At 39.8% G+C, this 25,309-nt stretch overlaps 1 protein-coding gene across 2 annotated transcripts in view; it reads right to left on the reverse strand.

The window, feature by feature from the left end:
- Positions 1–25,309, reverse strand: part of TTC27 (tetratricopeptide repeat domain 27) — a 184,442-nt gene that overhangs the window by 82,701 nt on the left and 76,432 nt on the right. For both annotated transcript variants that reach the window (XM_060026853.1, XM_060026854.1), the window contains exon 10: positions 20,390–20,503. In XM_060026853.1, the coding sequence (XP_059882836.1) occupies positions 20,390–20,503 (114 nt within the window). The remainder of the gene's footprint in view (positions 1–20,389; positions 20,504–25,309) is intronic.

Consider the following 25,309-nt stretch of genomic DNA (forward strand, 5'->3'; position numbering starts at 1 on the left):
TCCCAACATTTACTTTTATGAAGTCTTAATTACATGCAAGACATCTGATTTTCAAACAAAACTCACGCTGTTTGCTGCACTTACTGCATCTAGCTAAAACGTATTAATCAGTGCTCAGTAAATACTTCCTCATTTATTAATAAACAGATTTATTATGTATTTCAGATACTCTCAGATACTTTTAGATGACCTCAGAGTGTCTCTGGTACTCTCAGATACTCTCCAAAATGTCAGAGACCACCGGAGAGAGCAGAGAATGAACATTTACTTGAATCTGAGACCATAAATAAGCCCCTGTACAAGTACAGCCATGCTTTATAGAACTCGAATAGGCCATGTGCATGATAAAGATTAAAAACAGAATTCTAACCTATTTTCACTCCTGCACAGAATATACTTCTTCCTACCTTAAATATGACAACCACCTAAAGATTCACGTACCAATAAAACCAGGAACATCAAATTAACTTGTCTATTTCCTCTACTGAATTCAAAGTACTCTCTTATTTGCTAACTCACCCCAAATACAGGAACTTATTTACAATTCATCTCTAGGTTTTTCAGAGCAGGATTATTTCTAGTGACTCATTCTGGAATAATCCCATTATAGTCAAATGAACTGGAGTCCTTTACAAGAAAAAGAGTACTGATAGGTGAAGTGGCCTGCCTGCTGTTCTAGGTCAACTTCCAACAAGCAAGTCATTTAAACACAAAGGCACTCATCTACGAAATGATTTTCTAAATGATCTTTTGCACTCCAAACACTCTGAGTATATGGCTTTATCAAAAGAGTATTTTGTTTAATTTCAAGCATCTGAGGAGGTTGCTAGTTTCAGGTACCATTAGCCGAACACAAGCATCAGGTTCATTCCTCAGGGGCAAACTGTACCAAAGCGGTCTGGAAGACAACGGCAGGACATTAAGTCCTAGGAGAATGGGACTGAATGAACAGCAAGTCCGAGCCCCTGCCGTGTATACGTGTGTGTGTCAACGTGGACAGAAACAGTAGCTCAGAGACAAACTGGCACTTTGTAAGCTTTCACACACCCCCAGAAATTGAGGTAAATGACCTCTAAAGCAGTGTCCTACCCTTTCACTTCCCATTTTCTCTCTCCAGTTTCTAAATTTCATGTATTTCACACCTGAAAGTCATGGGCACTTGGTCATAAGTTAAAACTGGTATGAGAAGTTGCCTTTAAGGGAAAATGGTAACATCAAAAATGGAGAGAGAGAGAGAGAAGTGAATATACCCTAGACCAATCATTAAGAGTTGAAAGCAAGCAGAGTGTACATAGGAGGGTGACAGAAGAAATGTGGATAAACGGGAAAGACAATGAGTAAAGAGTAAGGAAGAGTCTAGAGCTCAGTCAGGAGGTGGGGGGACAGCCAAGTCACAGAAAATCCAGGTATGATAACTGCTGGGAGACACCAAAGATGACCTCATGATGTATAAACTACTGTGATATGAAACTGTTTTCAAGTTTTAAGACTCCCTTTTAATGTCTTTTTCTCCCCAAACTCCAACGCAAAGCATTTATACTTTGAGTGTCCTTTGAGACAACGTGCTTGTGCATATAGATTCTCTAACCCCAAACAATAACGACTCTCCAGCCTTCCAGGAGCCACTGTACCAGAGGTCAGGAGATACCTCTAAGGAATGGGGAATAAAAGATACCTCTAAGGAATGGGGAATGAAACCCTGGAAAACAATGATGGGTCCTCTCTTTTCAATGCTCTGTTTTCAGTACCGAAAGAACTTCCCCTCCAAAAAACTAGAGAAGATCAAGGCTACATTTTAAAATTAGCACATGGAGAATGACTTGGTATAGAAGGACGATTCTGAACAAGGTCTGGGATGATTTAGACTTTATTTATGTGCTCGTATCTAAAAGTATGGCACACATATCTTCAAAAGAACAGAGCTAGTCCCTAAGGACCTACACTTTCACTGAAGGCTATTCTTTCTTGCTTGCGTGATATCAAAGTGTTTATCCACTTTCTGAAGAGCCAAGTAGAAATTAGCTGATAATCTAAAAGGTATGATTGATCATATGCCAAATCACCTTGCTTTTTTGTGCAATGTGAGTGTGTGTGTGTGTAGGAGGGTGGGATTTATTATAAAAATACGTACTTAATCAAATATATCCAACAGTTGGGCTGAACTGCTCTCTTTGACAGGAGTCTGCAGTCATTCCGCCATGATTCAGAGTGGTGAAGCTAACTGCCATCTCAAGCTCCCAAGCCCAAGAAAACTTCTAATAGGAACAAGGGGAATGAGAATCAAAACCTATTAACAACCTACTAAGTTGTTAAACCTATTGTTAATTCAGTTTTACCTTGTGTATTGGGAATTGCAGGGAATCACAGAGATTAAAAAAATGGCTTGCCCAGGCTTCCCTGGTGGCGCAGTGGTTAAGAATCTGCCTGCCAATGCAGGGGACACGGGTTTGAGCCCTTGTCCAGGAAGATCCCACATGCCGCGGAGCAACAAAGCCCATGCGCCACAACTACTGAGCCTGCACTCTAGAGCCCGTGAGCCACAACTACTGAAGCCCGTGCACCTAGAGCCCGTGAGCCACAACTACTGAAGCCCGTGCACCTAGAGCCCATGCTCTGCATCAAGAGAAGCCACCACAATGAGAAGCCCGCGCACTGCAACGAAGAGTAGCCCCTGCTCACCGCAACTAGAAAAAGCCCGTGCACAGCAGCAAAGACCCAACTCAGCCATTCATTCATTCATTCATTCATTTTTTTGAAAATGGCTTGCCCAAAGTTTAAAGCTATGAAATAGGTGAGCCTGTCTGATTCCAAACACTAAGTTGACAGCTTCATTAAAACCTTACCTCCTAAGTGGAAATTATCAGAGCTGTGAAAATAAAAAGCAGCTTCTCACTGGAAAAATACTGAGAACTCTAATTAACTGGGTTTTTCCCCACCTAATCACATAATATGGGAGTCAGGGTGTGGCCTGGCCAAGAAGATCTTTAATCACTACTTCCTGTTCCAAAGACTTTTATGTGTTGGCTGGTAGGAGCTGGGTCTACTAAAGGAGGCTGGGAGAGCCTAGATGTCTTTTTTATGATTCCAGACAGAAGAGATGAACATAAAGAGGGAGGCTTCAAGGAAGCCCACACAAGGATCTTGGAACATTCCCCTTAGTCACACCTTAGCAGTTCTTAAACCATTTCGTTTCAGGATCTCTTTATATTTATTTTTTTTATTAATTTTTATTGGAGTATAGTTGCTTTACAATGTTGTAGGACCTCTTTAAACTCTTATAAATTATTGAGGGACTCCAAAGAGCTTTTGTTTGTGTGGGCTATCATCTATCAATATTTATCATATTAGAAATTAAAACTGAATAAAATTTAAATATTAATCCATTCTAAAAGAAAATAATGAATCTATTACATTAACATACATAATATGTTTCATGAAAAATAACTATATCTACCCCCCCCCACCAAAAAAAAGTCTTGAAAAGATTGGCAATGTCTTGGGAATTCCCTGGACGTCCAGTGGTTAAGACTCGAGCTTCCACGGCTGGGGGCCCGCGTTCAATTCCTGGTCAGGGAATTAAGATCCTGCAAGCTGAGTGGCACAAAGAAAAAAGTAAAAAAAAAAAAAAACTGTCAATGCGTTACATTTTTGCAACTGTCTTTAATGTCTGGCTTAATAGATGACAGCTATTCTGTCATCTATTCTCATACTGTCTTCTGTCGTCAATCTGTTACAATATGATGTTTTGGTTGAAATTTATGAAGAAAATTTGGCCTCATACAGATAGGTAGTTGGAAAAGGGAGAAGTATGTTAACAGCTTTTTCAGTTAATTGTGCACATTATCCTTTGATACTACATCAAAATTCAAAATGTGGTGGCTTCTTAGAGTTACCTGCAATGTGGAATTTGAAATCCTATCAATGAATGTTTCCCTGTTACATTAAATACCCTGTTACAGTAAAATCCACTGGTCTAAAAAAAAAACAAAAAACAAAAAACTACTCACTGATGTATCTTGAACCCTGAATGGATCTTTTACCCATGCTTGATTTTTCACATCATGCATTAGTCATTTGGAAAATGTGCAGATTTACAAATGTTGACATATTTCATATAATATTAAAAATTGTATGCATTAATATCACCAATAATCTCACAAGAAAACTCTCAGCCCAGTACTTGAAGTATTGGAAAGCTGTCAAATTCATAACTGCATATAAAAGATTTCCAAAAGTCTCATTTTTTTTCTTAAAAGCTCAAAATTTCATCACTGGTAAGAAATATTGTCAATTATTTTCCTAGAAGTGATGAGCTCACTTCATTTATTTTTAAGAAAATTTCTGCCAAATACCCAAGTATGAATACGCATAGTCTGTCAATAGTTCTTCTTAGTAAAAACAGTGTTTCCTAGGAAAAGCAACTCGCTTAGCTTTTCTTGAGACAACCACTGTACTTCAGCACGCAGCACAAGTGTTTCGCAAGTACTTCCCAGTTCATCACGTAGAATATTAAAAAGCATGCTGTCAAGGGTGAAGACGTAATAAAATAATATTTACCGCTTTATCAAAGACATTCATAAACAAAACTGTCTTGGGACTTCCCTGGTGGTTCAGTGGTTAAGAATCCGCCTTCCGATGTAGGGAAACATGGGTCAATCCCTGGTTGGGGTACTGAGATCCCACATGCCACGGGGCAACTAAGCCCGCATGCCGCAACTATTGAACCCACGCACTCTAGAGCCAGCGTGCGACAACTAGAGAGCCCGCATGCCACAACTACTGAGCCCATGCACTCTGGAGCCGTGCACCACAGCTAGAGAGAAGCCCGCATACCACAACAAAAGATCCTGAGTGCCACAACGAAGATACCACGCGTTGCAACTAAGAGACCCAACACAACCAAAAAATAAATAAATTTAAAAAACCCAAAAAACAAAACTGTCTTTTCTTTTTTTTAAGCTACAAACTCGTGGTGGTGAAGCACAGGATGACTACCAGCACAGTATGGTGTCCTGACCTTGATTCCGGTTAAGGGGCCAACAGTTTGACCCCCCATTGCTTCTAGTGATTCAGTATCAACACAGTGACAAGATAAATAGTATCTCAATATTGTTGTGAAGACAGTTGTGACCTTGGACACTCTGAAAGGGCTGAGGAGCCTCGGGGCTCCACAATCACCCCCTGAGAACTGCTGCCTGAGAACTGGGAGATGCACAATCTCTCGTGCCTTCCCCAGACGCCGCCCACCTCCAACCTTCTCCCACAACTTCTCAGGGGACCCTGCTTAGTATTTAAGGCAATACTTAGAAGTTCTCCTTTATTATCTTTTCTTAAAAGATTAGGAAATGAGAAAAGTCAGTCTGTTTACAGTCTGCAAGTATCATAAGAGTGCAAAGAATATTTATTAAAACTTAAATGAATGCTTTAAATTCCCAGTATTATCCTTTCTAAAAAAGTTAAAATAGTTAAGTCTAATAATAATTACACCTACTTTCCTGAGCACTCTCAGTCAGATGCAAAGCATCTGTTCCTCAGCCAGCTCAATTCCACCTGGCCCTCGTCTGCAGCCCTCAGTAACACTCACCTCTAAGGTTCCTTCTGGCACCCAGTCCCCTGTTAAACCACAACGCTGGCCTCCAGGCCTTGGTAAATGCCCTTTTAGTCTCTGTTCTGTTTGTACTTGGATGTAAGACAGGAAAATATCTGGAGCTACAAAAGATTAACAACCTGCCTCTGTCAGGGGCAGTCTCTTCCAAACGCACCCATAATCACCACCCTCACCAGACCCTGAATTTCTGCAGGCTGGGCTGAAGAGCCATATATATATATATATATATATATATATATATATATATATATATATATATATATATATATATAACATATATATATATTTTTTACTTTTGTCTGCATTGGGTCTTTGTTGCTGCGTGCAGGCTTCCTCTAGTTGCGGCAAGCAGGGGCTACTCTTGGTTGCGGTGCGCGGGCTTCTCATTGTGGTGGCTTCTCTTGTTGTGGAGCATGGGCTCTAAGCGTGCGGGCTTCAGTAGTTGTGGCTCGTGGGCTCTAGAGTGCAGGCTCAGTAGTTGTGGCACACGGGCTTACTTGATCCACAGCATGTGGGATCTTCCCGGACCAGGGCTCGAACCCGTGTCCCCTGCATTGGCAGGTGGATTCTTAACCACTGCGCCACCGGGGAAGTCCCATGGAGAGCTATATTTTAACAAGCACCTTGGAAGTGGTTCATATGTTCAGGCAAGTTTGAGAAATGTTGTATAAGGCTCATAAGATGTACACAGGGTGCTGTCCCAGGAAACACCAATGTGTCAGTTCAATCAACACAATCTGACTCTGTCAAAGACCTTCAGTGTGCCCCTACTGGAATCTGACTGAAGTTAGCATTTAGTGCCTTTAGAAGTGTGCTTTAAGTGGGTGTACTTTATTCCATTTCCACTAGTAAGTTTCTCTGCTGTTACTGAGTTTTCACTGTTCTGTAACTTTCTAGGTTTTCAAAATATTTTTTTAACTATTAACAATATTTTATGTTGTTTATCGCTTCTCCCTTCTTTTATCTCACTTATTTATGAACTAATTGTTGCCTATATTTTTACTAATCTATTATCACAAAACTCATATCCTGGTTCAGCCCATCAGCCTCTGTCCAGGTATCCCCCTTTCTTGGCCTTAGCAGAAGCCAGTTTCACTCACCCAGGTGCACGTTCTTTTCCCACACAGGACTGCATCCTGATATTGTGTACAATCCATTTCCTCCTCCTTTCACTTAAATTGTAGGCATTCAGACGCTGAGTTCTGCAACCAAACCTTCCTCACAAAAGCCTCTATTCATTTCTTCCTGCCTATGCTGGTTCAACCCCTTTCCCCCAGATGATGCCAAGTCTTCCACTGATATCTTCTTTCTCAGAGCTTCCTGAGAATACAGCATGATGAATCAAAGCATGGACTTCGGAGGCTTCCCTGGTGGTTCAGTGGTTAAGAATCTGCCTGCCAATGCAGGGGACACGGGTTCGAACCCTGATCCAGGAAGATTCCATGTGCTGTGTAACAACTAAGCCCGTGCGCCACAACTACTAAGCCTGCACTCTAGAGCCCACGAGCCACAACTACTGAGCCCAGGCACCACAACTACTGAAGCCCGCATGCCTAGAGCCCATGCACTGCAACAAGAGAAGCCATCGCAATGAGAAGCCCATGCACTGCAACGAAAAGTAGCCCCCGCTCGCCACAAGTAGAGAAAGCCCGCGCACAGCAACAAAGACCCAACTCAGTCAAAAATAAATAAATTAAAAAAAAAAAAAGCATGGACTTCGAAATCCAAGACAGACCTGGTGTGAATTCAATTAGACCTTGGGTAAGTCACTTATATTTTCTGTGCTTCAGTTTCTTCACCAGTAAAAATATAAATAGTGCCTACTTCCTAGGATTATTTAGAACCCGGCACATGAGTATCCAGTAAACGGTAGTAACTGTACACAGTTCTGAATAAACAGTAGTAACTATAATGACTCCAAAAAAAAAGCATAGCTACAGTCACAGGAGCAAGTTCTAGTATACTTTTCAATAACTTTCAAGCGCTACATGTGGTTATTAATGCAGGTGAAATACAGAGTTAGAACGGAAGACATGATTTCATACCTCAGATATTTGAAAAACTCAATGGTGGGACCCAGCACACTAAACGTGAAGCATTGTAATTATCCCAATGTTTTTAGATTTTCTAAATCTAAAGCATTCTATTCTAGGTAATAATGATTGCTTTTAGTGAGTTATGAAGGATTGGGCAGTTTTCTTTTCTTGTACCTCCTTTAAAGTCAGGATAATAGAAACAGTCAACATTTACTGAGGGTTTACTATGTGCCAGGCGCTATTTGGAGTGTTTCACAAATATTAAGTCATTTAACCCCTCAGTATCTGAATGAGGTGGGCATTACCGCTCTCTCCATTCTCCAGGTAAGGGAAGTGAAGCATAAGAGGTTAGGGTGCTTAGCCTTGGCCACAGTACGTGACATCTCTTCCTCTTGGATTGTGAGGTCTACGGACAATAAAATCTGGTGCTTTTCTGACAACAGACATTCTGACACTGAAGCAGGCAGAGAAAAGCAGAGATGAGAAAAGACAGAAAGACCGGATGAGCTCTTCGAGCCTTGAATCCAGCTAACTATGGGATCGGAATACCCCTAGACTTCCCAGTTATTATAACAGTCAACCAATTTCCTTTTTTACAGACAGTTTGAATTGGGTTTCTGTCCCTTACAACTAAAAGTTTCCTACTGAGACCTGTCCTTGAATTGTACTAAAGTAGAAGTATAAAAAGTCTCAAAAAGCTCTAAACTTCAATCTGTCCATTACAAGCACCTTATATTTAGAAAAGGATATTTAAAGTATAAAAATCAAATGCAACTTCTCAAATTTTGAAGCCATACCCCTTCGTAGGGTAAGCCAAATACAGCCAAGGTCAGCTTGAATTACTACATCGCGTGCTCCCCTCCACCTCCTGCAATCCATAATGACAGCCATGTATTCCACTCACACAAATAGCTGCACATCAAGGTCAATGCCAAGCCTGCCAAATATAATTCATGTGGATGTACTTTCATGAAGAAGATATGTGAAAATGTAATAGAGCAGGTGCATATTATGAGACACCAAAACTTCAGAGAGCAGTCTGCAATGCAGAACAAATGACCAGCTTGTAATACAGAGGAAAAGCTTTGTTTTATAGTATGTTGAGAAATACAGTGAACATATTTTGAGATAATTAAGTAGCTAATTCATGAACTCCGGTCTCTTATCATTTTTTTTTAATATCTTTTTTTTTGGGGGGGTGGGGGGCACGTGGGCCTCTCACTGTTGTGGCCTCTCCCATTGCAGAGCACAGGCTCCGGACGCGCAGCCTCAGCGGTCATGGCTCACGGGCCTAGCTGCTCCGCAGCACGTGGGGTCTTCCTGGACCGGGGCACAAACCCGTGTCTCCTGCATCAGCAGGCGGACTCGCAACCACTGCGCCACCAGGAAAGCCCAATATCTTTATTGGAGTATACTTGCTTTACAATTCTTATCACTTCTTCTAATGACCTCAAAGGGTAGCAATTTATGCATGCAGTTCATCATTTTTTAGGAAACCCTGTAAGAAAAAACTGAAATTCCTTTACCTCTTTCCCTTTAAAAAAAATACAACCAACCAAAGTGTGAATTACTACCCGCTGAGACCTCTACGTTGCCCTCAGTGTGATCACAGTGATTGCTCTGTTCCTGTTAGCTTTGGCACTCAACTGAAGATTTGGACTGTAGGATATTACAAAGGCTGGTCTCTACTGCTCTCAGATTGCTAAATTGCCAGATGAAAATATAATCTTTAATTTAGCTAACTCTCAATTATTCCTGCTAATAAGTAGGTAATTAAAAATTAAACATAAAGAAGAAAAGGACTTACAAAAACAAACCCAAAACGCTTAAGAAAATGGTAATATGAACACAAATTTCGATAGCTACCTTAAAAGTGAATGGATTAAATGCTCCAACCAAAAGACACACGCTTGCTGAATGGATACAAAAATAAGACCCATATATATGCTGTCTACAAGAGACCCACTTCAGACCTAAGGACACATACAGACTGAAAGTGAGGGGATGGAAAAAGATATTCCATGCAAACGGAAATCAAAAGAAAGCTGGAGTGGCAATACTTATATCAGATAAAACAGACTTTAAAACAATGTTACAAGAGACAAGGAAAGACACTACATAATGATCAAGGGATCCACCCAAGAAGATAAAACAATTATAAATACATATGCACCTGACACAGCAGAACCTCAATACATAAGGAAATTGCTAACAGCTATAAAAGAGGAAATGGACAGTAACACAATAATAGTGGGGGACTTTACCATCTCACTTACACCAATGCACAGATCATCCAAACAGAAAATTAATACGGAAACAGAAGCTTTAAATGACACAATAGACCAGAAAGATTTAATTGATATTTATAGGACATTCCATCCAGAAACAGCAGATTACACTTTCTTCTCAAGTGCGCACGGAACATTCTCCAGGAAAGATCACATCTTGGGTCACAAATCAAGCCTCAGTACATTGAAGAAAACTGAAATCATATCAACTATCTTTTCTGAACACAGCACCATGAGATTAGAAAACAATTACAGGGAAAAAAACGTAAAAAACACAAACACATGGAGGCTAAACAATACGTTACTGAATAACCAAGTGATCACTGAAGAAATCAAAGAGGAAATCAAAAAATACCTAGAAACAAATGACAATGAAAACACGATCACCCAAAACCTATGGGATGCAGCAAAAGCAGTTCTAAAAGGGACGTTTATAGCTATACAAGCCTACCTCAAGAAACAAGAAAAATCTCAAAAAAACAATCTAACGTTACACCTAAAGGAACTAGAGAAAGAAGAACAAACAAAACCCAAAGTTAGCAGAAGAAAAGAAATTATAAAGATCAGAGGAGAAATAAATGAAATAGAATCAAGAAAACAATAGCAAAGATCAATAAAACTAAAAGCTGGTTCTTTGAGAAGACAAACAAAATTGATAAACCATTAGCCAGACTCATCAACAAAAAGAGGGAGAGGACTCAAATCAATACATTTAGAAATGAAAAAGGAGAAGTTACAACAGACATCACAGAAATACAAAGAATCCTAAGAAACAACTACAAGCAACTCTATGCCAATAAAATGGACAACCTGGAAGAAATGGACAAATTCTTAGAAAGGTGTAACCTCCCAAGACAAAACCAGGAAGAAATAGAAAATATGAACAGACCAATCACAAGTAATGAAATTGAAACGGTGATTAGAGATCTTCCAACAAATAAAAGTACAGGACCAGATGGCATCACAGGTGAATTCTATGAAACATTTACAGAACAGCTAACACCTATCCTTCTCAAACTCTTCCAAAAAATTGCAGAGGAAGGAACATTCCCAAACTCATTTTATGAGGCCACCATCACCCTGATACCAAAACCAGACAAAGATACTACAAAAAAAATTACAGACTAATATTACTGATGATTATAAATCCAAAAATCCTCAACAAAATACTAGCAAACACAATCCAACAATACATTAAAAGGATCATACAATATGATCAAGTGGAGTTTATCTTAAGGATGCAAGGATTCTTCAATATATGCAACTCAATGTGATACACCATATGAATATACTGAAGAATAAAAACCATATGATCATCTCAATAGATGCATAAAAAGCTTTTGACAAATTTCAACACCTATTTATGATAAAAACCATCCAGAAAATAGGCCTAGAGGGAACGAACCTCAACATAATAAAGGCCATATACAACAAACCCACAGCCAACATCATTCTCAATGGTGAAAGACTGAAAGCATTTCCTCTAAGATCAGGAAAAAGACAAGGATGTCCACTCTCGCCACTACTATTCAAGATAGTTTTGGAAGTCCTAGCCACAGCAATCAGAGAAGAAAAGGAAATAAAAGTAATACAAATTGTAAAAGAAGAAATAAAACTGTCACTGTCTGCAGATGACATGATACTATACATAGAGAATCCGAAAGATGCCACCAGAAAACTACTAGAGCTAATCAATGAATTTGATAAAGTTGCAGAATACAAAATTAATGCACAGAAATCTCTTGCATTCCTATACACTAATGATTAAAAATCTGAAAGAGAAATTAAGGAAACTCTCCCATTTACCAATGCAACAAAAAGAATAAAATACGTAGGAATAAGGCTTCCCTCGTGGCGCAGTGGTTGAGAGTCCACCTGCCGATGCAGGGGACACGGGTTCGTGGCCTGGTCCAGGAAGATCCCACATGCTGCGGAGCGACTGGGCCCGTAAGCCATGGCCGCTGAGCCTGTTCATAAGGAGCCTGTGCTCCGCAGCGGGAGAGGCTACAACAGTGAGAGGCCTGTGTACTGCAAAAACAAAAACAAAAACAAAAAACCTAGGAATAAACCTACCTAGGGAGACAAAACACCTGTGTGCAGAAAACTGTAAGACACTGATAAAATACATTAAAGATGATACCAACAGATGGAGAGATATACCATGTTCTTGGACTGGAAGAATCAATATTGTGAAAATGAGTATACTACCCAAAGCAATCTACAGATTCAATGCAATCCCTATCAAATTACCAATGGCATTTTTTACAGAACTAGAACAAAAAATCTTAAAATTTGTATGGAGACACAAAAGACCCTGAATAACCAAAGCAGTCTTGATGGAAAAACACGGAGCAGGAGGAATCAGACTCCCTGACTACAGACTATATTACAAAGCTACAGTAATCAAGACAATATGGTACTGGCACAAAAACAGAAACACAGATCAATGGAACAAGATAGAAAGCCCAGAGATAAACCCACACAGGTATGGTCAACTAATCTATGACAAAAGAGGCAAGAATATACAATGGAGAAAAGACAGCCTCTTCAATAAGTGGTGCTGGGAAAACTGGACAGCTACATGTAAAAGAATGCAATTAGAACACTCCGTAACACCTTACACAAAAATAAACTCAAAATGGATTAGAGACCTAAATATAAGACCAGACACTATAAAACTCTCAGAGGAAAACATAGGAAGAACACTCGTTGACATAAATCACAGCAAGATCTTTTTTAATCCACCTCCTACAGTAACGGAAATTTAAAAAAAAATAAACAATGGGACCTAATGCAACTACAAAGCTTTTGCACAGCAAAGGAAATGATAAACAGGACGAAAAGACAACCCTCAGAATGGGAGAAAATATTTGCAAACGAATCAATGAACAAAGGATTAATCTACAAAATATATAAACAGCTCATGAAGCTCAATAATAAAGAAACAACAACCCAATCCAAAAATGGGCAGAAGACCTAAATAGACATTTCTCCAAAGAAGACATACAGATGGTCAAGAAGCACATGAAAAGCTTCTCAACATCACTAATTATTAGAGAAATGCAAATCAAAACTACAATGAGGTACCACCTCACACCAGCTGGAATGGGCATCATCAAAAAATCTACAAACAACAAATGCTGGAGAGGGTGTGGAGAAAAGGAAACCCTCTTGCACTGTAGGTGGGAATATAAATTGATACAGCCACTATGGAGAACAGTATGGAGGTTCCTTAAAAAACTAAAAATAGAACTACCATATGAGCCAGCAATCCCACTACTGGGCGTATAACCTGAGAAAGCCATAATTCAAAAAGAGTCATGTACCACATGTACCACAATGTTCACTGCAGCTCTATTTACAATAGCCAGGACATGGAAGCAACCTAAGTGTCCATCAACAAATGAATGGATAAAGAAGATGTGGCACATATATACAACGGAATATTACTCAGCCATAAAAAGAAACGAAATTGAGTTATCTGTAGTGAGGTGGATGGACCTAGAGTCTGTCATACAGGGTGAAGTAAGTCAGAAAGAGAAAAACAAATACTGTATGCTAACACATATATATGGAATCTAAAAAAAAAATGGTTATGAAGAACCTAGGGGCAGGACAGGAATAAAGACGCAGATGAAGAGAATGGACTTGAGGACACGGGGAGGGGGAAAGGGTGCGCTGGGACGAAGTGAGAGAGTGGCATGGACTTATATATACTACCAAATGTAAAATAGCTAGCTAGTGGGAAGCAGCTGCATAGCACAGGGAGATCACCTCACTGCTTTGTGACTGCCTAGAGGGGTGGGATAGGGAGAGTGGGAAGGAGATGCAAGAGGGAAGAGATATGGGGATATATGTATATGTATAGCTGATTCACTTTGTTACAAAGCAGAAACTAACGCACCATTGTAAAATAATTATACTCCAATAAAGATGTTAAAAAAGAAAAAAAAAACTTCTAAAAATACTCATTTAAAAATTGTGAAATCTCAATTAGTTCCCACAGTTAAGAAAGTCAAATGGCAGTATGAACAGTCTCCAGTGACAGAAAACTGCTGCAATCTCAAATTCCCAATTCAATGCAATGTCCTCCCAGAAATTCAAGGGTGAAGGAAAAGACTTTTGCCATACAAACATCTTCAGAGGCAAAACTACCTCGACAGGGACAGATCTTCACAGTTTAAATTAAAAGATTTAAAACATAACTGGGTAATTAAAATTCATCAGCAAAATTACTTAATAATGAACATAAAGTAACCTAACATTAACCCTCAATGACTGAACTGAGTTTATCTAACACTAATATGGACGTTATTAGACGATGACATTTGGTTTGCCCTAGTTTTTTTGGATTGAACATAAGTAAGACGGTTCCCTTGAATGTATGTGGTTTCAATTAATTTCCTTCATATTTGGATATGTACAATACATTGCTTTCATCATACTGAAGGAAAGAAAAAAAAGATGTGATCTTATGATACAGAAGATATCGATTATTTGGACTTGGATCAGACATGGCATGGTGGGGTGGGGGAGAAGCAGAATCATGATAGATAGATAGGTATTTTGTACCCCACTGGTAAAAAGCAGGGTATAAATAAATACTGGAGAATATAATATTTTAATTCAAGCTGCTTTTGAATTCTAAAATAACCAGTATTTCCATAAACATTATTTTGTTCATCATTACCACCATCATCATAGTCCTGAAGATACAATAATTAAAGAACTCTAGCCTAGAATAATCTCCATTAGATAGGGTGCTTTTTTTTTCTTTTTTTCTTTTTTTCTTGCGGTACGTGGGCCTCTCACTGTTGTGGCCTCTCCCGTTGCAGAGCACAGTCTCCGGACACGCAGGCTCAGCGGCCTTGGCTCACGGGCCCAGCTGCTCCCCGGCATGTGGGATCTTCCCGGACCGGGGCACGAACTCGTGTCCCCTGCATCGGCAGGCGGACTCTCAACCACTGCGCCACCAGGGAAGCCCAGATATGGTGCTTTTAATGGACTGTCCTCAACTTGGAGTTCCTTCTTCCTCTGTGGATCTTATAATACTGATTTATTTGCCATTAGGTGTGACACAACAGTCCCTTCAAAGTTTGGCACATCTCACTTAGACATCTCTTCCAAATCTGCCACCTTTAGGACCTGCCATTACATCCATTTTTTTTTTAACATCTTTACTGGAGTATAATTGCTTCACAATGGTGCTTTAGTTTCTGCTCTATAACAAACTGAATCAGGTATACATATACATATAACCCCATATCTCCTCCCTCTTGCATCTCCCTCCCAACCTCCCTATCCCACCCCTCTAGGTGGTCACAAAGCACTGAGCTGATCTCCCTGTGCTATGCGGCTGCTTCCCACTAGCTAGCTATCTTACATTCAGTAGTATATAAAAGTCCATGCCACTCTCCCACTTTGTCCCAGCTCACCCTTCCCCCTCCCCATGTCCTCAAATCCATTCTCTAGTAGGTCTGCGACTTTATTCCTGTCCTGCCCCTAGGTTCTTCATAACCTTTTTTTTTTCATTTAGATTCCATTTATATGTGTTAGCATACGGTATTTGTTTTCTTCTTTCTGACTTGTATTTTTTGCAGACTTTTTCGTGTAATTGATATGTAGTCTCATAGCATTGTGGTCAGAAAAGATACCTGATACAATTTCAATTTTCTTAAATTTACCAGGGCTTGATTTGTGACCAAAGATATGATCTATCCTGGAGAATGTTCGATGAGCACTTGAGAAGAAAGTGTATTCTCTTGTTTTTGGATGGAATGTGCTATAAATATCAATTAAGTCCATCTTGTTTAATGTATCATTTAAAGCTTGTGTTTCAGGGACTTCCCTGGTGGTCCAGTGGTTAAGACTCTGTGCTTCCAATGCAGGGGGTGCAGGTTTGATCTCTGACTAGGGAACTAAGATCCAACATGAACACAGCATGGCCAAAAAAATAAAAATTATAAAAAAATTTAAAAAATAAAGCTTGTGTTTCCGTATTTATTTTCATTTTGGATGATCTGTCCATTGGTGAAAGTGGGCTGTTAAAGACCCTACTATGATTGTGTTACTGTCGATTTCACTTTTATGGCTGTTAGCATTTGCCTTATGTATTGAGGTGTTCCTCTGTTGTGTGCATAAATATTTACAATTCTTATATCTTCTTCTTGGATTGATCCCTTGAGCATTATGTAGTGTCCTTCTTTGTGTCTTGTAGTAGTCTTTGTTTTAAAGTCTACTTTGTGTGATATGAGAACTGCAACTCCAGCTTTCTTTTGATATCCATTGCGTGGAATATCTCTTTCCATCCCCTCACTTTCAGTCTGTATGCGTCTGTAGGTCTGAAGTGGGTGTTTTGTAGACAGCATATATACAGGTCTTGTTGGGTTTTGTTTTTGTTTGTTTGTTTTGCGGTACGCGGGCATCTCACTGTTGTGGCTTTTCCTGTTGCGGAGCACAGGTTCCAGACGCACAGGCTCAGCATCCATGGCTCATGGGCTAGCCGCTCCACGGCATGTGGGATCTTCCCAGACCGGGGCACGAACCCATATCTCCTGCATCAGCAGGCGGACCCTCAACCACTGCGCCACCAGGGAAGCCCCAGGTCTTGTTTTTGTATCCATTCTGCCAGTCTATGTTTTTTGGTTGGAGCATTTAATCCATTTACATTTAAGGTAATTATCAATATGTATGTTCCTATTAACCTTTTTCTTAATTGTTTTGGGTTTGTTATTGCAGGTCTTTTCCTTCTCTTGTGATTCCTGCCTAGAGAAGTTCCTTAAGCACTTGCTGTAAAGCTGGTTTGGTGGTGCTGAATTCTCTTAGCTTTTGCTTGTCTGTAAATGTTTTAATTTCTCTGTCGAATCTCAATGAGATCCTTGCTGGGTAGAGTAATCTTGGTTGCAGGTTTTTCCCTTTCATCACTTTAAATATGTCCTGCCACTGCCTTCCGGCTTGCAGAGTTTCTGCTGAAAGATCAGCTGTTAACCTTATGGGGATTCCCTTGTATGTTATTTGTTGGTTTTCCCTTGCTGCTTTTAATATTTTTTGTTTGTATTTAATTTTTGATAGTTTGATTAATATGTGTCTTGGCGTGTTTTTCCTTGGATTTATCCTGTATGGGACTCTCTGTGCTTCCTGGACTTAATCAACTATTTCCTTTCCCATATTAGGGAAGTTTTCAACTATAATCTCTTCAAATATTTTCTCAGTCCCTTTCTTTTCCTCTTCTTCTGGGACCCCGATAATTTGAATGTTGGTATGTTTAATGTTGTCTCAGTGGTCTCTGAGACCGTCCTCAATTCTTTTCATTCCTTTTTCTTTATTCTGCTCTATGGTAGTTATTTCCACTATTTATCTTCCAGGTCACTTATCCATTCTTCTGCCTCTGTCATTCTGCTATTGATTCCTTCTAGAGAATTTTAAATTTCATTTATTGTGTTGTTCATCATTGTTTGTTTGCGCTTTAGTTCTTCTTGTTCCTTGTTAAATGTTTCTTGTATTTTCTTCATTCTATTTCCAAGATTTTGAATCATCTTTACTATCATTGTTCTGAATTCTTTGTCAGGCAGACTGCCTATTTCCTCTTCATTTGTTTGGTTTGGTGGGTTTTTAACGTGCTCCTTCATCTGCTGTGTGTTTCTCTGTCTTGTCATTTTGCTTAACTTACTGTGTTTGGGGTCTCCTTTTCGCAGGCTGCAGGTTCGTAGTTCCCGTTGTTTTTGGTGTCTGCCCTCAGTGGCTAAGGTTGGTTCAGTAGGTTGTGTAGGCTTCCTGGTGGAGGGGACTTGTGCCTGTATTCTGGAGGATGAGGCTGGATCTTGTCTTTCTGGTGGGCAGGACTGTGTCAGGTGGTTTGTTTTGGGGTGTCTGTGACTTTATTATGATTTTAGGCAGCCTCTCTGCTAATGGGTGGGGCTGTATTCCTGTCTTGCTAGTTGTTTGGCGTAGGGTGTCCAGCACTCTAGGTTGCTGGTCTTTGAGTTGAGTTGGGTCTTAGCGTTGAGATGGAGATATCTGGAAGAGCTTTTGCCATTTGATATTACGTGGAGCCGAGAGGTCTCTGGTGGACCAATGATCTGAACTCGGCTCTCCTACCTCAGAGGCACAGGCCTGACACTCGGCTGGAGCACCATGATCCTGTCAGCCACATGGCTGCTAGTGTTGAAGGGTCTCCTGCAGAGGTGGTGGGTGGCTGTGGTTTACTTGTGGGGACAAGGACACTGACAGCAGAAGTACTGGGAAGTACTCCTTGGAGTGAGCCCTCCCGGAGTCCGCCATTTGCCCCACCAAAAAGCCGGTCTGCATTCTTCAATGTAACTGCCTGCTACTGTGTAAGTTAAAGTCCAGACTCTGTCATTAACTCGCCAGGCAAACTGGGGCAAGTCACCTGACCTCATCATACCTGCATTTCTTCAACTTATCATGTGACAAGATTAAGCTTTTCCCTGAGAGTTCCTTCTAGCTTATTTTTCTTTCTGCTTTAACACTTTATCATGTTACCACTTTGTACAGCTGAGCAAGGGAACAGATTTCCACAGAAACTAAAAGAGAATTTTTTTAAAACATTGTTTTATGTATACATGTATTGTTTAAATCATTTTCGTCTTATTCTTCAGGGATGCAATAACTTCAACAATTAGTAATATCAACTCTGAATCAGAGGAATTGGCAAAAGTTCAGATTATGAAGTAAATGGCTCAACAAGTGACAGAAAATTAGACAAATTTTGTCTAATTCATCTTGTTCCATGATCTGACTAATTTCCAAATTTTCTGGGTTGGGGAGTGAAAAGACTTTCTCTGATTTTTCCCACAGAGGCAGGAATAACAACTCCCTCATTCCGCTGTATAGATAGAAAGGTATACCACTCTCTTCATCACATAGCATTTGCATGGCAAGATGAAGAGACCCCAGATATAGTAAGGCCAAGACAGGGGCAAAGGGCCAAAGCATGGTGATTTGGCTCTTTCTTCAAATCCATTTTCCCCAAGCAAAGCACATCCTGTGTATTTGATATCTAAAAGCATCATCTGCACAATTCAGAGAATCATGCAGGTTTCAAACTGGAAAGCTAGCTAGGAAAGATACAGAACCTAAGGAATAACTTTGTACTATATTTCCAGCAGCATCAATAGAGTGCTCTAAGCTTAGTGAGGTGTCTATTAGAAATATTTTTAAACAAAGAAATTAATAAAATATTCTTTAGTAGTTTAAAAAAAACCACTTTGGAATAGAGACTATTCATTCTACTTCATCAGTGAATATTTTTGCATTAGGATGAATTTTGTTTCTTCATACAATCTATGTCTGTGAAACTGCTTACCTTTTTCACTAACTCTTGTATTATCTCTTTACCACTCACCACAAACCTATGCTATAAGTACAATTATTACTACCCTCTTATATAGATAATGAAACTTAGGGATGTGATGCTGTCATATAATAAGAAATATATAAGCTCTGGTTCCCAGAATAGAGCCTCTAAAACTCTTGTAACTTCCTGAGTTGTACGGTTAGAAGAGTGTCTTTTGTTATCCATAGTAAGTCCCTTTCACCACACCTGAGTTTATGGCAATGAGGTGACTCTGGGAGGATGGGGGCCGGTTGTCAGAGGAACCAACCATGTGACTAGGGGGTTGAAACTTCCAGCCCCACCCCAAGGTCCGGGGAGGGAAAAAGGGCTGGGGATTGAGGTTATCACCAATGGCCACTGATTTATTCAATCATGTCCACATAATAGATACTCCATAAAACCCCCCAAAACAAATGGGTTCAGAGAGCACCCACATTGGAAAACGCACCGACGTTCTGGGAGGGGGAGTGCACCCCAAACTCCACAAAGACAGAGAAGCTCCTTTGCTCAGGATCCTTGCCCTATATACCTCTTCATCTGGCCGTTCATTTGAATCCTTTATAACATCCTTTATAATAAACCAGTAATCATAATTAAATGTTTCCCCTAGTTCTGTGAGCCAGTTCTAGCAAATTATCAAACCTGAGGTGAGGAGGAGGTCGTGAGGACCCCTGATTTATAGCCAGTCAGTCAGACGTAGAAGACTTGAGATTGGAATCTGAAGTGGGAGGCAGTCTTTTGGAACTTAGCCCTTAACATATGGGGTCTGCACTAATTCCAGGGAGGGTCAGAATTGAATTAAATTGTAGGACACCCAGTTGATGTCCACAGGGAAATGATGAAATGCTTGGTGTGAAAGACCCACACACTTGGCGTCAGAAATGTTGAGTAGCGAACAGCTTTCCTTTAGAAAGGTTAAATACTACGGTCACAGAGCTAAGTGACAGAGTTGGGTTTTGGAGCCAAGGAGACTCTAAAACAACACTCTTCAATAATAAAACGTGTTAGAGGAAAATGATTTTATACTCACAACAAACATGTACGGTTATTGATAATAATAAAGAGCTGGAAGAATAACAAAAATTGCCACATTAATTCTTACCTGTGTCTGCCTCATTGCCCGTTCCACTCGGCGTGTGCTTCCTCTCTCAAGTTTTGTCCGGAGGATCAAAGCTGATGTCTGAATGGCCCAGAACTTGGGTTGTGAAAGCAAACACTGAGGGGAAGAAAGAAAGAAAGAAAGAAAGAAAAAAACCACAGAAGGAATGGATAAGCTGGGTAATTCCACTCTGAATATAACAAAATGAATACATCAGGTAGTGCTGAGTGAGTGCAGATTTGAAAATCACCTCAGGGAAAAATAATAAAAGACAACACGTGCTTTATGTTTTTTATGAAGAATATTTTTTATGAAGACTGTATTCATCTGAGCAGAGTCATTACTTAACCTAGTTGACCTGTTCTACTGAATAAATTCCTTAAGGAATGAATCAGAATATTTCCATATAATCAAAAAGGTAAGCAGAATGTATCATACCATAAATTAATAAATCTTTTTATCTCACGAGTTATTTAAAAATGTGAGAAAATAAACTACATAAAATAAATGCCATCTTCTCAAATTTGAAATACATTTTTAAAAATCATCCAAACTCACAAACAAAAACAAATAATTAGAAATCTGGTACCTTTCACTTAAATATCCTAATCCACTGATGCAAATGCAAATCAAACTTTAAGAAAACCGCTCTAAAATTTTTGAGAATGCTTTCTAGTCTTGGTTAGGGTAGGGAGTCTCTAATGTTAGTTAAAATGCTATCCTAGAGAGGGCATCTTAAGAAAGACTGGCTCATAAGAAAACTCTGAATATGCACATACTGAATCCTAGCCCCAGAGAAAACTGTGACCAACCATCAGTTCACAGAGTGCAGTAGAAACCACTGAATATGACCACAAATGTAGTGGGGAAAAAGTGGAAGTCCTGGGTGTGTGAAAACAGGGGCAAAATGTATTATGAGACAATAGGGACTGACTGGTATAATGAACACAACTTAAGCTCTTTGCTGGTGACACGGAAACCAATCTGTCCCTGAGTGATATAATAACTTTCAGTGAAGATTGCTTCGCAGAAAGGCAAAAGGTTTATTCGTCTGAAAGCTGACTACATCCTTGATTATCTGCTTATTTCTAAAAGTCAGGTATAAAAAACATCCTAGTTAATTAGCGTCCAATTAATCATTCAAAACCTAGCTGCGCACTAGCAGGAGAAGCTTTTGGTATTTTAAAACTAAATCAGACCTCTGAGAGCAGAATCTGGGCATCGGTGTTTTTTAAAAACTCCCCAGGTAATTCTAAGACATAGCCAAATTTAAGAACTAGTAGGCTAAGCTAATACAAGTATTTGTTTTTGGTCAAATTCCCTTGTAACTCCAAAATCTCATTAAAAGTTAGCAAGAAGTTCTTCAATGGAGTATACATAAACTATATCACCGTCCCTGCAATGCCTTACTGTACCGTGCCCAGCTCACTTCCATCATTTCTATTACCTTCCTGGCCCCTATAGGTATGTGAATTTTCAACTCCAAATCTTTGCCAACTTTCTTACAATAAAAAGGAGACTGAAGCACCAACAGGTTAGATCACTTGCTCAATGTCACACCTTCATTAGGAGCAAAAGCTGATTCTAATACTTGGTCTCGATCCCCAAAACAACTTTTTTTTTTTTTTTTTTTTGGAAATTGCACTGGATGCATGAGCTTCAACCATTTTCATTTTGTAACTGAAATATAGTTGACATACAATATTATGTCAGTTTCAAGAGTACTACAGGGCTTCCCTGGTGGCGCAGTGGTTAAGAATCTGCCTGCCAATGCAGGGGACACGGGTTTGAGCCCTGGTCTGGGAAGATCCCACATGCCGCGGAGCAACTAAGCCCGTGCGCCACAACTACTGAGCCTGCGCTCTAGAGCCCATGTGCCACAACTACTGAGCCTGCGCTCTAGAGCCCGCAAGCCACAACTACTGAACCCACGTGCCTAGAGCCCGTGCTCCACAACAAGAGACGCCACTGCAATGAGAAGCTCACGCACTGCAAGGAGCCCCTGCTCCCCGCATCTAGAGAAAGCCCATGCACAGCAGTGAAGACCCAACACAGCCAAAAATAAAAAAGTTATTTAAAAAAAAGAGTACTACATAATGATTTGATATTTGCGTACATTATAAAGTGATCACCACAATAAGTCCAGTAACCATCTTTTCCCATACAAAGTTATTACAATATTATTGACCATATTCCTCATGTTGTATATTATCAATATATCCCCATGACTTATTTTATTCTATAACTGGATGTTTGTAACTCTTAATCCCCTTTACCTATTTCGCCCACCCCACCTCACTTTCTGGCAACCACCTGTTTCTTCTCTGAATCTGTGAGTCTGTTTTCATCTTGTTTTGTTTATTTGCTTGTTTTGTTTTTTAGATTCACCATATAAGATCATGCAATCTTTCTCTGTCTGACTTATTTCAGTTAGCAAAATACCCTCAAGATCCATCCATGTTGCCGCAAATGGCAAGATTTCACTTTTTTACAGCCGCAGAACACATTTACATTGTTTTCTTAACACTTTCTCCAAGGAAGTAGATGACAGTACCCAGGAAACACTGTAGAGTAATGTAAGAAGAGGACTCAGTAGAGAACTTTAGGAAACTGCTCTATTAAAGGGAAGTGGAAGAAGAGGAGTAAACAGAGAATATGCAAATAATGGAGAAGGAGAATCAGAAGAATAAATTCTTACTGAAATGTGTTCATTCATTAATTCACTTGAGCACCTACTTTGTACAAGGCAGTGTGCACAAGGCCCCAGGGACAAAGTAGCGAGCAAGACAGACAAGGTCCCTGCCCTCAGAGAACTTACATTCTAATGCAATGACTATTAAGTAACCTAATTCTTCTATAACTAAGTTTGCAAATTATAATATTTTTATCTCCTTGGAATACAGTTATATGGCACTATAAATATATACATGATGAAACAGAAGACATGAAATAAGTAAATCTGCACACTGATTCTACTACCTACAGTGGGTCGCCTGTTTTCTGTTCATTTTATTAAAGGGACTGTCTCGGTAACCTCATGACAGGATGGAAGAGCACTGAGGAAATGGCTCTGTAGAACAGTGGGGATAATCTCCAAGTCAGCCAGAGCTTGATCAGAATCCCAGCTCCACCAAGTCAGGTGATTAGCTGGGTGACCTTGGGAAGCCACCTGACCTCTTAGGATCTCATTTTCCTCCTCTCTAAAATAGGAGTAGTAACTCCCATCTCTCACAAACTTGTGAGGATTAAATAAGCATGAATAGGTTAACACTTAACTAGCCTCTGAGAGTACCTGCTAAAAAGCACATGTGGTCCCCTCCGGGATTTCTCCTCCTGTAATGCCTTCTCTCACCCTCAGCAGGAATGCAGCATCCAGAGTGGGCACAGGTGATGGCCCTAACCATCAGCTACCCCCAAAATATGGTACCTGGGCATACTGACCATCTTAAGCTGAAGGAGTCTGAGAAAACACCTGAAGCAGGAAGATCACTCCGACCTTCCCACTGCCCTTTTCTCCTGAAACAGGTCATAAAACTCTCATATGAGAGATGCCTTCCCTATACCCAGAGGAAAGGTGCACCCTTATCTCTGAAGAAAAAGGGACCCTGAGAAGAATCCCAACAAGCAGGCCTTACTAAATTTCTCCCAGTGTACTACCCTTACCTTTGAACTATCATACTCCTCCACGACTGCCCGCACTTCATCAAACCTAGCACAAAAATACTCAGGTTGAACTGTTTCATCAGGTCTTCATTTCCTTATGAAGGCTCCTGTGTCACACAAAATCTCTATTAAGTAAATGTGTGCCCTTTTTTCCTGTTAATCTGTCTTTGTCAGTTTAATTTTCAGACCCAGTCTGGAACCCTAAGAGCGTGGAGGAAAACTCTGTCCTCCCCCACAGTCCCCAGCCACACGGTCACTTTACACCAATAACATCATGGCACATGGGCCAGCACGGGCCGTGGGCTTGTCAGTTAAAGCCCAGCTTTAAAAGGTTTGCATACCAAAGCGGGGAGATATTCTCCTCGGAAAACTACCAACTCAGACTGTTTTCTATGCTGGCATGAGAACAAGAGTTTGAGACTTTTATGTGAAGCTCAAGCAAAACATTCTCACTAAACGCTGAAAGTAAAATGCAATCCGAAAAACAGACATTTGAAAAGCTTTAAAGAAGGAACTGACTGGATAATGATATCACTGAAGAATGCATTTATCTTATATTTGTTTGGCTGGGAGATATACTGACTTGGGAAAGTCTTTCTAAAAGGAGGTAACTGCAGATAGGCTGTGTCTAATATATCTTACAAAACACTGCTGCCCACAAGGTAAAAATCAGTCAGAATATGAGACATTAGGTAAAGAAAAAGAAAATTAAACAGGATATATATGCTTTAATGCTCTACATAGCTGAAGAATGTTCATTTTATTGCTGAATAATATTTCACTGCAATATACAATTTATTTAACCATTATCCTGCTAATGGGCATTTAGGTAGTTTCCAATCTGGGGCTATTACAAATCTGCTATGAACATTCTAGATGTGCTATCAGAATGTGCCATCAGTTGAGGTGAACATGTACAAGTATTTCTGCTGGACATATACTTACGAGTGAAACTGCTAGGTCAGAGTATTCAGCTTTCAGGAATACACCCAATCTTCTAAAAGGTTTTCCACTTTACACTCTTATTAGAAACATTAGAGTCCTTGTTACTTCACAACCCTGCAACACTCAATATTGTCTATTTTTTACATTTTAACTATTCTGGTGGGTATTTAGTAGTATTCCATTATGGTTAATTTTCACTTCTCTAACAAATTTGCATTTCTCTACTGGTTAATAAAGTTGTGCACCTTTTAATATGTTAATGACCATTTTAATGCCTCTCTTTTAAGTCCCTATTGAAGTCCTTTGCCTGCTGTT

The sequence above is a fragment of the Delphinus delphis genome, chromosome 12 (assembly GCF_949987515.2).
Source record: "Delphinus delphis chromosome 12, mDelDel1.2, whole genome shotgun sequence".
Classification (NCBI taxonomy): domain Eukaryota; kingdom Metazoa; phylum Chordata; class Mammalia; order Artiodactyla; family Delphinidae; genus Delphinus; species Delphinus delphis.